This window comes from Hyla sarda, chromosome 2, assembly GCF_029499605.1.
Source record: "Hyla sarda isolate aHylSar1 chromosome 2, aHylSar1.hap1, whole genome shotgun sequence".
Classification (NCBI taxonomy): domain Eukaryota; kingdom Metazoa; phylum Chordata; class Amphibia; order Anura; family Hylidae; genus Hyla; species Hyla sarda.
Genome location: NC_079190.1, coordinates 298,073,176 through 298,087,846, shown reverse-complemented (window position 1 = coordinate 298,087,846; position 14,671 = coordinate 298,073,176). Strand labels below are relative to the sequence as shown.

The following is a 14,671-nucleotide window of genomic DNA, read 5'->3' as shown; positions in this document are numbered from 1 at the left end:
GCTGCCGACCTCACACGGCTGCATGCTGAACTACACGCCTTGTCTTTACACTCACACGAGTTGGCACTTAGAAGGCTTAAAATGACGTACTATTGGCAGGGAAATAAGACGAGCTCTACATTAGCCAAGCAGTTGAAGAAGAAGATGGCTAGGTCTAGAATAGCTTACCTGACTAACCCACAAGGTGTCAAGCTTACTGATCCGAAGGGAATGGCTGATTGCTTCGCTGGTTACTATAGCAACTTATACAACCTACGCCAGGACCCCTTGACACACCAACCATCTGCTGACACTATCTCTTCATTCCTTTCTTCTGTATCTCTGCCCACTCTGTCACCTGACCAGGCAGAAGAACTTAGTAGGCCTTTCTTGGAGGAGGAGGTGGTTTCTTGTATCCGCTCCCTCAAAAAGGGCAAGTCACCGGGACCAGATGGTCTCCTGAATGACTTTTATAAGAGGTTCGACACGCTGGTTGCCCCCTATCTAACCAGGGTCTTTAATAATATTAGTGACTCCGGTCAGCCCCCAAAAGAGATGTTAGAGGCCTTGATAGTCACCATCCCTAAGGAGGGTAAACCCCCTGATGACCCGAGTAGTTATAGGCCCATCTCGCTGCTTAACAGTGATATCAAGCTATACGCTATGGTGTTGGCATCCCGACTTAACATTTATCTCCCTTCCCTTGTGAATAGAGATCAGGTAGGCTTTGTGCAGCGACGTCAGACCCTAGATGGCACGAGACGCCTTCTGAGCCTGATTACTAAGGCCCGCGCTGATCGGACGCCTTCTCTGCTCCTTTCCTTGGATGCGGAGAAGGCGTTCGATCGGGTTCATTGGGGATATCTGCGAGCGGTTCTCCTTAAATTTTGCATTCCTCCCGCATTTGGGCGAGCGATCATGGCCCTCTACACCTTACCTTCGGCGAGAGTGTTCTCGTCCGGTGCCCTCTCTGAGGGATTTTCCCTGACTAATGGGACGAGACAAGGGTGCCCCCTGTCCACAATAATTTTTACCCTTGTTATGGAGCCGTTTGCACAACGGGTTAGAGAATCTCCCGTTATCACCGGCATTAGAGTGGGCCCCACGGATCACCGAATCGGCCTCTTTGCCGATGACGTTATCCTGTGCCTCTCCCGTCCTCAAATCTCCCTACCGGCTGTGATGGAGATACTTGAGAACTTCAGCCACGCTAGCTATTATAAACTGAATGCTTCTAAGTCCAATATCTTGGCACTTAACATACCTGTAGACTTGGAGAATAGACTGAAAACGCAGTTTCCCTTTAGGTGGGCTTCAGAGAAGATACCTTACTTGGGCATATCATTAACCCCCCATCCCAACAACCTAGTGGCAGTGAACTTTTCCACCTTGAAGGCACAAATTGGGAAAGATATGGAACAGTACGGTTCCCTCCCTATCTCATGGGCGGGGCGGATAGCCACGGCTAAAATGATGGTATTACCCAGAATCCTATACTTCTTTAGAAATTTGCCGGTGATAGTACCAGCTTTCTATATAGCACAACTCCAGAGGATGTTACTCCGCTTTATATGGTCAGGGAAGAGATCCAGGGTTAGAGCAGCCTTACTGTATCAGTCTGTGGAGAGGGGGGGGTATGGGAGTCCCAAATATTAGGGCTTACTACCAGGCGGTTATATTAGATCAATTGAAGAAGTGGTGGTGGCAGGTGGAATCGCCACATTGGGTGGATATTGAAGCATCTCTTCTGTCCTCTCCTTCACTTTTCTATTTCCTATGGACTCTCCGCTTCAACCCTACCTCTTCGCCCTCTTCTCCATACACTACGATAGCAGCTGCAATCAGACAATGGAGTAGGTCTGCAATATGCAATAGATTACTCCCCCCTAGAATAAGCCTGGTTCCTGTGGAGGCAATCGGTCTGCACCTTCCAGACATTGACTTTCGACACTGGGTGACTAGAGGTATCAGATTCCTTTCTGACGTAGTCGATGGGGATGGCTTGCTTCCTTTCTCCACGATAGTTGCTAGATATGGGATCCCTAATAAGGACTTTTTTCTATATCTTAGATTGAGACATTTTATGCACTCCCTACAGTGGCCGGTGGTTCCCCTTAAAACGACTTACGAATCCCATTTCCTGGATGGGGGGACGTTTCGGAAAGGCATTACTATCGTATACTCTGAGATAGTGAGATTAGATCGGGAGCGGGACCTGAATATGACATTCTCCTCTGAACAGTGGGAGCTAGCATTTTCTTTACCTAAAAAACACTCTAGGTGTGCTTCTCACTTTGAGGCGTCCCGCAAGCTCCTGTATAGATGGTACTACACCCCTGCCAGATTGACTAGAATGTTCCCATCGGTACAGCCATTGTGTTGGAGATGCAGGGCAGCGAAGGGGTTGCTGTTGCATGTCTGGTGGTCCTGCCCCGAAGTGCGACCGTTCTGGGAGCAAGTGAGGAGCCTACTCATGGTTCCCTTCCCATGGGGTCCGGAGGTGGCCCTGTTAACTTTGGGTGTAGAATTGTTGCTTCCTACACACATTACGATCTTGTTCCAGGTTCTCACTGTGGCTCGAACGGCGATTGCTAGGTGCTGGAAGTCAACAGACGTTCCTGCCCTCCCAGCCATTAAAGCAGAAATACGCAATAACCTCACCCTTGAGGGCCTCATAGCTAAACGGTTAGGACTTTCTAAACAACGTATTGATGTGTGGTTTACTTGGATTGAACAGTTGTAGTGCTTTACATTACGATTTTTGTATTGCTCTCCTGTAATCCTATGTTTTTTTTTGTACCTTATTATGTATATTTGCATAACTGCATACACCTTGAAGACTTGACATTGGATGGACCGTATTACTTTCCCTGTTTTTTTATCTGTGTTCCTTGTTGGAAATAATAAAACTAAAATAAAGTTTAAAAAAAAAAAAATGATTGCCATTGGTGAGGTGGCAGGTGTCTAGGAGGTAGTCCAGTTCTATCCAGACGTGTGCCAGCTTATCCCTGGATATGGATGTTTTAGTAATGCATTGTCTCTATTCTTGCAAATTCCAACATGTAAAAAGGCTTTTTCTCGTTTCGATATCACGATCTTATGTCACACAATTTAAGATTATTTGGCTCTTGTAAATGAAAGATGTGCAGTGTTTGGTTATAGAGATTGAAGCCAGTTTTGCTTTGATTTTCAGTCACTGGCCATTTATCAGCAATGTTACTTTAACTACAGACCTTTACTTTTGCACCATTCTTTTTTTTAATCAGCCTGTATAAAATATTTTTTGTAGGTTTTTGCTTCTGAAAGCTTTTCAAGCCCAATAGTATATTATAAACCTGAATAGATTCTGCTAATGTTTCTTCTTCTCATCTGTTTCTGCATGACTCCCCACACGCATTTTGGTTGTGGGAGCTGGTGTCTGTTTTGGGAGCAGGGAGTATAGGAATCTGCTTGCACAGTAAGGAATGAAATGTCAGGAAGAATTAGGCATAACTGTCGACTATGGCCCAGCAGGGACTTTCTTCTCTTGAATCAATGAGTGTGGCATCTGTCTTTCCATGTGTGCAGATGCACGACCCCTGGGAAGAGAGGTGATTACACAGTTCTCATTGCTCACGTCATAAGCTTTTTTGTTATTTGCCTAATAAAGGCTGATTAGATTAATGCAAGCTTTCTGCATGTCAGCCTCAGAAGCTTTAGATTCGTAACTTCCCTAAACATTTCACATGCAGTTGAGCAGGCTAGGGATTGTGGGAATAAAAGGCATGTTGCAGGGAAATTTTACTGAAACCACACAAATCACAACTAATATATTTTTATGTTATAAAGTTACATACCATGATTTAATTTTATAATATAATCCTGTTTTTACAGAATGTTTGATGATGTCATGAGCTGCTTCTCAGACTCTCCTCCACAAAGTCCCATATTCCCCGAGGCAGGACATCCTTCGTTGTATGATGAAGATGACAACAAGGTATGTATGTCTACTGTACAAGGCTGGCAATGGAATATTTAGTCGTATTTGTAAATACCATTAGAGAGGAGAGTCACTTTTGAAAATGGCACTTAAAATCGGAGGATCAGTTTTGTACATTTCTTTTAATTTAAGAAGCTTGTTTTATTAAAACATACCTGTTGTTTTAAGTAATTTTTCAGAATAAGCTATCATGTTTGTATATGAGGATTAGTATGATTTCTGGCCATTATGACTGTATCTGACAATTTACTGCGGTACGGAATACTGGTAAAAATAAAATAAATTCTCTGAGCAGACTGGGCAGAGACTATCTGCTATGAAGTCTCCCATGCACAGAACACACATTGTAGAGAAGATCCTGTTGCTCTCATTCTCTGTAGCACACCCTCAAAAGCAGCAGCAACAGCAGCATAAATGCTATTATACAGGAATACTACAGTTTAGCTGTAAAACAAGCACTGAAGTGAGGTCAAACCTTATTTACACACTACAGCGAAGTCTTCTCCTTGTTTTTGTCCATAAACTTCTATGGTCAGCATGTCACCATATTCCTTCGAGTGAATGATCAGGGCAGGAGGCAACGTTGAGGGGATTAGTAGTGTCTCATAAGAGGTAAAAATAGATATTTTTCTTTTAATAACGTATATTCCAAAGTTGAGAAGGATCTGGGATGCTGTGTTATTCAACTGCTTTTGAGGCCTGTGGGATATTGTCATTTAATAAGAGATATTCATTAGTGGGACAGGGATATGAAATTATGATACTATACAAGGCATTAGTACAGCCTCAACTTGGTATATGCTGTGAAAGAGAATCTGTTAGCTCCATACCAACTACAAGAGCTGTAGATCCCGGTAGGTAGGTTGTAAGGGGATAAAATTAGCCATGCCTTTAGTTTTGCTGATCACTTTTGTAAACTTATTAAGGTGCCTTTCTTGTGTGCCACGACTGACTGACAAACAGGGCTAAAAGCGAACACTCTACAACCTAAATGTCCAAACTGTGGACCTCCATCTGTTTACAACTCCGTCCAGTCCCTGGTGCTCTCTGCTTCTTATTGCTTCCTATGATGATTACACAGAAAATGTCCACTTACAGTGCGGGTCACCACTATGGCAAGTGATTGAGCTGGGATGTCATAAGAAGCAAAAAAGAAACCGAGAGAATCGGTTAACTTCACTGGGACAGACAAATAGGGTTTATCTATTCATTCATTTCATTTTTTAATTTTTTTAAGACTAATTTATTAAAACATCTTATCAGAAACACTTTTTTTTAAATTTGTATAAGTATTTAAATAACTATTACAAAAAATATGGTAGTTTATCCTGTCCATTGTCCATGTATGGGCAGTTTATTTAACTGTAATGGCTAGTATAGACCAAAATATGTATTGTCGTGTCAGTGAAATTATCAATAATTCAACACTACCTAAAAGGGGTATTCCCATCTCCTTAACCATGTCTCTGTGTAGAGCATAGAAGCATAACAATTTTGCAATTGGCTTCATTTGGCAAACTTCACTGATTATGTAGCTATCTCTTCTTATCTCCCCTCTTATTGACAGCTGTCAGTCATGGTTCCCATCCACCAGCTCTGCTTTAGCTCCCTAGCCAGATCTCCTGAGTGCTCTTTGCTCAGGCTTATCTCAGCACATTCATAATGTCTGACAGCTACAGGCATAGTTTTTTTTAGCTTGGGAGCTGCTAACACAGGAGCACATGACCTGCATCTGACCCCAGCCCTGTCCACCAGCAATTCCAGAAATGTGAGCAGACCACAGCAGCTGAGCAGAGATTAGATGAGACAACCCCTTTAAAGGTGTACTCCGGTGGAAAACTTTTTTTTTTTTAAAAATCTTTATCCTTCCAGTACTTATTAGCGGCTGTATACTACTGAGGAAATTCTTTTCTTTTTGGATTTCTTTTCTGTCATGACCACAGTGCTCTCTGCTGACACCTCTGTCCATGTCAGGAACTGTCCAGAGCAGGAGAAAATCCCCATAGCAAACACATGCTGCTCTGGACAGTTCCTAAAATGGACAGAGGTGTCAGCAGAGAGCACTGTGGTCGTGACAGAAAAGAAATCCAAAAAGTAAACAATTTCCTCTGTAGTATACAGCCACTAATAAGTACTCGAAGGATTAAGATTTTTTAATAAGAGTAATTTACAAATCTGTTTAGCTTTCTGGCACCAGTTTATTTAAAAAAAAAAAAAAAAAAAAAAAAAAAAAAACTTCCACCGGAGTACCCCTTAAAGTCTTTACCTGAAAGCTGGTGGACATAAAGACAGCAGACCACTCTTGTTCCTCTTGAATGATTAGACAATGATTATTACTTTTTGTACCAGCATGTTTTTATGCAATGTAGTGTTGTCATAAACCATGTAAGATTGATAAAAGCTAATCTTTTACTTCAAGTTGAGCATTTTGATTTAGCTTGTATAGTTGTAGTATTGTCTATTTTTGCTGCTATTTCAATATTTTATATGGTTTACATATATCTCTTACAGAGCATCCGAGATGAACCTATCCACATCCTAAACATTGCCATCAAAACTGACTGTGATATTGATGATGATAGTTTGGCTGCCATGTTCCGAGATTTTACGCAAAACAAGGTAAGCAATTTGCAGGTTCACGTTCTGAATACCGTGGCTAGGATTGATCTACTGTAAGTAGGATGAGAACATAACCTTCCTGACCACCCTCTGAAACATATATCTAGTCCAGTTTTCCTAGCTGAAGTATATTAAACTTGTAGAGAATAGGGAAGGTATCCGGCTTCACAGCATAACTGTTAAAATTCCAAGCTTTATTCTAATTCATTAAAACATGAACGTGCAGGGTAAAAACAAGCGCACCTGGCGCGCTTGTTTTTACCCTGCACGTTCATGTTTTAATAGATTAGAATAAAGCAGCTTGGAATTTTAACAGTTATGCTGTGAAGCCGGATACCTTCCCTATTCTCTACAAGTTGTCTTATGGGCAGGCGGCCCACTTCTCCGAGCTCCAGCGGCTATGAATTAGTGGCGTCTCCCTACAAGGATCATATTGGTCTTAATGGTGAGTGAGCTGAGTGGCTTCATTCAATTTTTCTTTCATCGAAGTATATTAAAAGCAACCATTTAACCCCTTAAGGACGCAGGACGTAAATGTACGTCCTGGTGAGGTGGTACTTAACGCACCAGGACGTACATTTACGTCCTAAGCATAACCGCGGGCATCGGAGCGATGCCCGTGTCATGCGCGGCTGATCCCGGCTGCTAATCGCAGCCAGGGACCCGCCGGCAATGGCCGACGCCCGCGATCTCGCGGGCGTCCGCCATTAACCCCTCAGGTGCCGGGATCAATACAGATCCCGGCATCTGCGGCAGTTCGCGATTAAAATGAACGATCGGATCGCCCGCAGCGCTGCTGCGGGGATCCGATCATTCATAACGCCGCACGGAGGTCCCCTATCCTTCCTCCGTGCGGCTCCCGGCGTCTCCTGCTCTGGTCTGTGATCGAGCAGACCAGAGCAGGAGATGACCGATAATACTGATCTGTTCTATGTCCTATACATAGAACAGATCAGTATTAGCAATCATGGTATTGCTATGAATAGTCCCCTATGGGGACTATTCAAGTGTAAAAAAAAATGTAAAAAAATGTAAAAGTAAAAGTAAAAAAAAAAGTGAAAAATCCCCTCCCCCAATAAAAAAGTAAAACGTCCGTTTTTTCCTATTTTACCCCCAAAAAGCGTAAAAAACATTTTTTATAGACATATTTGGTATCGCCGCATGCGTAAATGTCCGAACTATTAAAATAAAATGTTAATGATCCCGTACGGTGAACGGCGTGAACGAAAAAAAATTTAAAAAGTCCAAAATTCCTACTTTTTTAATACATTTTATTAAAAAAAAAATTATAAAAAATGTATTAAAAGTTTTTTTTATGCAAATGTGGTATCAAAAAAAAGTACAGATCATGGCGCAAAAAATGAGCCCCCATACCGCCGCTTATACGGAAAAATAAAAAAGTTATAGGTCATCAAAATAAAGGGATTATAAACGTACTAATTTGGTTAAAAAGTTTGTGATTTTTTTTAAGCGCAACAATAATATAAAAGTATATAATAATGGGTATCATTTTAATCGTATTGACCCTCAGAATAAAGAACACACGTCATTTTTACCAGAAATTGTACAGCGTGAAAACAAAACCTTCCAAAATTAGCAAAATTGCGTTTTTCGTTTTAATTTCCCCACAAAAATAGTGTTTTTTGGTTGCGCCATACATTTTATGATATAATGAGTGATGTCATTACAAAGGACAACTGGTCGCGCAAAAAACAAGCCCTCATACTAGTCTGTGGATGAAAATATAAAAGAGTTATGATTTTTAGAAGGCGAGGAGGAAAAAATGAAAACGTAAAAATTAAATTGTCTGAGTCCTTAAGGCCAAAATGGTCTGAGTCCTTAAGGGGTTAATGGCAAATAATGCTAAGCAGTAAATTTACTGTGATAGTCAAACCTTTTTATTATGACAGAGAACCGGTGACCCCAGACTCCTGAGTGATATGTATATAGTACTATGCAGAAAACAAATAAAAAATTGTTACCTTCTATCTTAAAATGAAAGTAATGTTGGAAAATAAAATGTTAAATAGTATTTTGCTGTTAATTTTCCATTTTGACCTATTGCTCCAATAACAAAATGAGAATAGTTAGTAGCAATGTTTTATTGTTCTTCATGCCATTCGTTTTATCATGTGGCTGGTAGTCCTATAAAAAAAGACTGGATCGCTGCTCACTTTCTTGAATTTTTAAATCCTTGAACAAACTCCTTCCCTTCCCCCGCTGGGAGAAAAAAAAATCTCTATTTCTTTTCTTAAAAACAAATAGAAGCGGAAAAAGATAGTTTTGATTTTCATCTGTATCAAGCCTCAGGCAGTAGGAGGGGAAAAAAACATTTAAACATCTACTAGAATAATCCCAATTGTCCAAATAATATCTCAGCCCCAGCATGTTTATAGAAATTAGGATCATATACTTGTAAATGACTTGCAGAGGAGATGGAAGCAGTCAGCGTTAATGGAGTTTCTCCAGGTGCTGCTGCCTAATCGCCTGCTTATAACTGTAGACTGACTGAGAATCCCACATTATCACAATGTAATCAGAATCCTGTTGCTATGCTGTCATTATATGCCACTTGTGGAATTTTAAAAGCAATAACAATTTTGATGTTAAAACTCCAAGTATTAGAGTTATTTTCTCTCCCGGACAGTAATATTATTGCAAATGCTTGCTATATGATTTTTTTTCTTAATTGCAATCCTCCTTTTCTGAATGCTAAGTGGATTGAGCTGTTAGCTCTTGTGATTTTCTGAGCTACGGAATACAATAAGTGGAAAGATGAGATGATGATTACTTGTAGTTACTACATCTCTCAAGAGTATTTTTACTCGTAGACCCATCCTTCAGTTGGTACTGTTCGGATATTCACTATACCCTTTTGTTAAAGGGTAAAGCATTGGTCAACACCTTCTTGCTTAGCATTATGTAAAAACGTGGATCACCAAATGTGGAGAAGACTTTTATCATCAGTGTGTGTGTGTGTGTTGGGGGGGGGGGGGGGGGGGTCCTTGAGCAAAGAACTCAATCCATTGATAGAGTAAAGGGGAACCTGATTGCATAATTGCATTTCTATAATCTTTCTCCAAGGTCTGTAGATGCAGCTTTTATCTTTTCACTCCTGGTGATAGTTTAGCTACAAGCTGAACAGGCTGTTATCAGAATAGACCATCAATATTAGATTGGAGGGGTTTCAACTTCTATCACCCCTGCCGATTAACTGTTTGAACGGACTGCAGTGCTTGCACAACTAGCCTGTTTATCATCTTACTATTATTAGAAATAGTGCAAGGTACTGCAGTGTTGTCTTGTTCAAGTCTTCATTCCAATTACAAGTGCAAGCAAATGTACACACTGCTATTGATCAATGGGGATATCCCAAATTGAAAGTTATCACTTATCCACAGGATAGGTGATGGCTAACTGAGAGGTGGAGGTCTGACATCTGGGTTCCTAACTATGACAAGAATGGAGGTCTTTTATGCCCTGACTGATTGGAGGGGAAGCACAAGCTCTGCCAAACTCACTTCACTCTTTATGGAACTTCAGAACACGCAGTAGAAACACAGACCCACACTGCTGCTCCATTCACTTGAGGGACAAGAAACAAAATAACAACAGTATTGTAATCTGGCACCAGAGGCTATAAACTGACATAAATAATTAATACAGTGCATTTAGAAAGTCTTCATATCATTTCACTTTTTCACATTTTGTTAAAAAATCTAAAAGAAAGTTTTCTAAAAAAGAAAAAAAAATGGAACGCCAACTTGCTTAGACATAATTAGATAAAAAAATGGGCACTTTTTAAACCTATTTTTACATCCATTATTTTGTTTTGATTTTACACAATGTAAACATAAATTAGATTTAATTTTGTGGAGCTACAGCAGGTAAAATAAGTATTGAACGCATCACTATTTTTGTTCACCAAAAACTGTTCCCTTGGGACAAAAGTACCTGCCTATTCCAGGTCTTTTTGAAGCACTCCACAAATGGTCATGGACTCCTGGCCAACTGTTCTGATTGTTCTTTTCACTCACCTGGTCGAGGTAAATTTATGGTAAAATTTATTGTCTTTCCAATTCCGTATTATGGCCCAAACAGTGCTCACTGGAGCATTCAGTAGCTTAAAAATGCACCTGTAACACCTGTAAGCAACACCATCCTTATGTTTTGCAGCAGTAATGTTAAGCAGGTCTTGAGGCAGCTCTTTGCTTTTACCCATTATGAGATGAGTCTTGTGTGACACCTTTTATTATATTGGACTGACAAGGGGCTGGATTGCTTTAACTGTTTTTAACTGTTGTCTTGGCTTTCTATGCCTTTTTGCAACTCCCTTTTTTTCATGTGTTCTTTTTACCTGTGTAATTTCACATTATTACACATGAATTAATTTCTATGCTTTTTGTCTTGGTTTCTTGGGTTGTTGTCAATAGCGCTTGTAATGTCCGTTTCTGTGTTTTTTTGGATTTTTCTGCTTTAGTTCCTGTTCAGACATTTTTTTTTGTGTTTGAACAGTTTCTGTGCAATTCTTCCTCGTTTGGGAAGAGTTAACCCTCCAGCCCAAGGGAGTGTATAAAATGCCTTTTCAGGTGCTGCTGGGGTCTGGTAATTTATCTTTACACTGACCATGTCTGGTTTATTAGGCACCTTGCTTTTGTCTGTTTTAGCATATATCTTGAATTTTAACCATGGTTATCAGCCCTGTTTGATATTTAGATTTTAGCCTGCTTTGTTTTAGTATATTGTCGGGTTTTAGTATTTGTGTATGTTTGTTCTGCATTTACCTTTGTTATATCTTAGTACGTGTTCACACTGTGTGTTTTGTCAGTCCTGTCCTGCAATTCCTAGGATAGAATTCCTGAGCCTTGTTTTAATCTGTCTATCTAGGAGTGAGTGAGTCTTGTGCTTGTACCCGTGTTTGCTTGTGTTTAGTATTTCTGTTTCCTTCTAGGCCAGTAACCTGATCACTCGGTGGAGAGTGCCGGACAGCCGGCTAGGAGTCTATTTGGCTTTGGTATTGATGTACCTCCATGCTTGGAGTGAGGTGTCTAGTGTGTTCATTGTTCTGTGTCCAGTGTGAACAGTGCCCTTAATTTCCTGACCCGTTTTATGTTAGTATTCATAGCCTGCCTAGTTTTTATATATCTGTTAGGCTACATTCACACTGCCGGTTGTCTCTGACAGTGGGAAGCCCATTATTTTAGGATCGAGAATAGCCATAGAAAAAATAGTGCTTGCGCCATCTTTTTCTCCGGCAATTCTCTCCAAAAATAACGGCGCCCAACGGACCCCATTGACTATAATGTTATAACGTTATTGGCGGTTATGACCCGTCAAAATTACTGCCTTCAAACTGCAAAAGAGAAAGGAGTTCGACGGCCATATTTGACGGGGCATACCGACAGTTGGTTATTGTATTCTCGTTATGTTCCTGACTTGTCTCCGACATGTACAGTTCAGTTTCTTTTGTTGACTTTGCACTTTAGCGCTAGGAAGGGACCAGCTCCTAGTTGTCATTCACCGCTATAGTGTCTGGGCAAGTAGGCAGAGATGTCTGTAGGGAGAGATGTCTTAGGGGCAGCTTAGGGCTCACTTCTCCCTGCCCCCCGTTCATCACAGCACCTTTGGAAACATATTTAGTGAGAAAAATTGTGACGTGTTCAATACTTATTTCATCTGTTGTATATAATTCAGATGAAATTATTGTATGTTCTCAGTCTGAAACATATTCATTTACTGTACATTTTGTGGTTTATCTGCACACCAAAATGTTTTATTTTCCATAAAAGATCAATACTTCTTATATTGTCTAAATTTAAGTCGGCCTACAATGTATTAAGAAATTATTCTGACTCTTTTTTTTTTCTTCACATTTTGTCATGTTACTGTCTTAAAAAAAAAAAATTATAATCAACCACCCCCAATCACTTTCCACTTGATACCACATAATTAAATTACAAAGTTAAAATAGAATTTTAGAATTCTTTGCAAATGTATTAGAAATGAAAAAATGAAAAACTAAACTTTTGTATAAACAAGTATTCAAACCCAACGACACTTGAAATGTGGCTCTCCCATTCCTCTTGATCATCTCTGAGATGTTTCTCCACCTTGATTGGAGTCACCTGTGGTAAATACAGTTGATTGGACAGGATATAGAAAGACACACCCCTGTCTATATAAGGTCTCACAGCTGACAATACATATCAGAGCAAAGAACCAGTCATGAGGTAGAAAGAACTTCACGTAGAGCTTGAAGACCAGATTGTCTGGAGCACCCAAATCTGGAGAAGAGTACAAAAAAAATTCTGCTGCTTTCAAAGTTCCCAAGAGCACAGTGGCCACTATACTTCTTAAATGGAAGAGATTTGGAACAACCAGGGCCTCCTAGAGCTGGCTGACCCCTCCCCTCCCCCCGACTGAACAACAGTTTTTATTAATAGGGTTGTCCAGCATGAAACTTTTTTAAAACCTCATCCCTAGGCTGCCGATATATAATATAAAACAAAAACCTAGATTTGCCTGCTGCCGCTACCTCGATACCTTGATATTACTGCCCTCATGCTTTGGTCTTCTTCCTGATTACCAGTGGTCGACATGTCATACTGTCACTCAGCTAATTGTCGGCTGCCGTGATGTCTCGCCTCGGTTGGTGATAAACCGAGGTGCAGTGTTACATATACTGCTCAGCCTATTGCTGACCATGGCGGGCCATTGATGAAGCCAGCAATTAGTTAAACTGCTGTGTGACCCTTTGACAACCGCCAACCAGGAAGATGACTGCAGTTGGGGACAGAAGCAGTAATTGCTTGGGGGCACTGAGGGAACAGCAGCAGGAAAGGCCAAGTTTTTGTTTTGTATGCTGGCAGCCTGGGGAATATGTTTAAAAAAAAAAAAAGACTCCCCTGTTACAGTAAAGATTTAATTTGCATATTATAAGATTGTGCTATATCTCGAGAACAACTGAACAGATTGGGTAAGGAGTACATAGCTTTACTCAGGATTCCTCACGCTACCCACCTGTATATTCAGGTTAGTGGAGTTGATCCATCTGCAGTTTATAAGCTTTCCTTTAAACAGAACTCCTTTTTAACAAAAGGACAAGTCAAGGACTAAAGGGGACCCTATCAGGTCCCTAGAGCCCCACTTGGGGAAACAGGGGGAAAGAAGGGAGGGAGAAGGGAATATATTTTGTTGCTAAGATGTTACCCACCCTGCTAGGTTAAGAAATGTAGCTAGAAAAAAGACCATTTGTATGTACAGGTGATTGGTATTTTATTAATAGCGTGTATAGAACAAAGGAGGGGCAAAGAGGAGTATAGGATCAGTCCCTCTCTTTTCCTTTTATGTGTGAGAGGCACCGGGATAGGATGGCGGTATTCAGGATGTGGGGGTAATAATGTTGCTAATTAGGTGTATGTATTGTTCAGCTGTAAAGGTGCATAAAACATAAATAAAGAATACATTTTTTTTTTTAAAGTAACGTGTTGGTGGTATGTGACAATATATAAGGGATATATGCTTCTTAGGTGCCGTACTTTGGGCTGGCCAGACCCTGCAGAGCCCAAATAATAGTAGGCACAGAGCATTTCTTGAGACACAGCTATATTGTTCCGTCTGTGACCACAAGTGTTAATAATTCATGTATATAAGTTTGTGATGAGAGCGCCATTTCTCAAATTTTTCCCGTATTGGTCTTTAAAATGACCAATAAAAGTTATAATTTAGACACTCCCCTTAGACACACTTGGTTGGAGTTTATTTAGTATAATTTTGATTCGCTGGGTGAGTTTGGCAATAAGTCTTGTCTGATGTGGGACCACACAGTAAGCCACGTTTTTCTGCTCTCTAACATTTATTTAACAAGAATCCTGAAGCTGTCCCTACCTTTCATCAGTTCTGCTTCGTGGAAACCATGTAACCTAGGACAAATTTACCACAACATTTTGAGATTTTAAGTTTTGGTTTTAATGTTGTTGTTTTTGTTTGAATAGAAAGCTGTGCTTATGGACCATGGAATTCGTCGACTGACATTTTTGGTAGCTCAAAAGGTAAGATTGTTTTATTGTCTGTAAGTTTATGGCAATAACTGCA

The 14,671-nt window shown here is 40.4% G+C and overlaps 1 protein-coding gene across 2 annotated transcripts in view; it reads left to right on the top strand.

Annotated features, from left to right (window-relative positions):
* ACACA (acetyl-CoA carboxylase alpha) overlaps positions 1–14,671 on the top strand; it is a 403,267-nt gene that overhangs the window by 194,494 nt on the left and 194,102 nt on the right. For both annotated transcript variants that reach the window (XR_008888830.1, XM_056557545.1), the window contains exons 31-33: positions 3,853–3,955; positions 6,470–6,577; positions 14,572–14,628. Coding sequence is in view for 1 of the 2 variants with exons in the window: in XM_056557545.1 (XP_056413520.1) it covers positions 3,853–3,955; positions 6,470–6,577; positions 14,572–14,628 (268 nt within the window). In the remaining variant the exon portion in view is untranslated. The remainder of the gene's footprint in view (positions 1–3,852; positions 3,956–6,469; positions 6,578–14,571; positions 14,629–14,671) is intronic.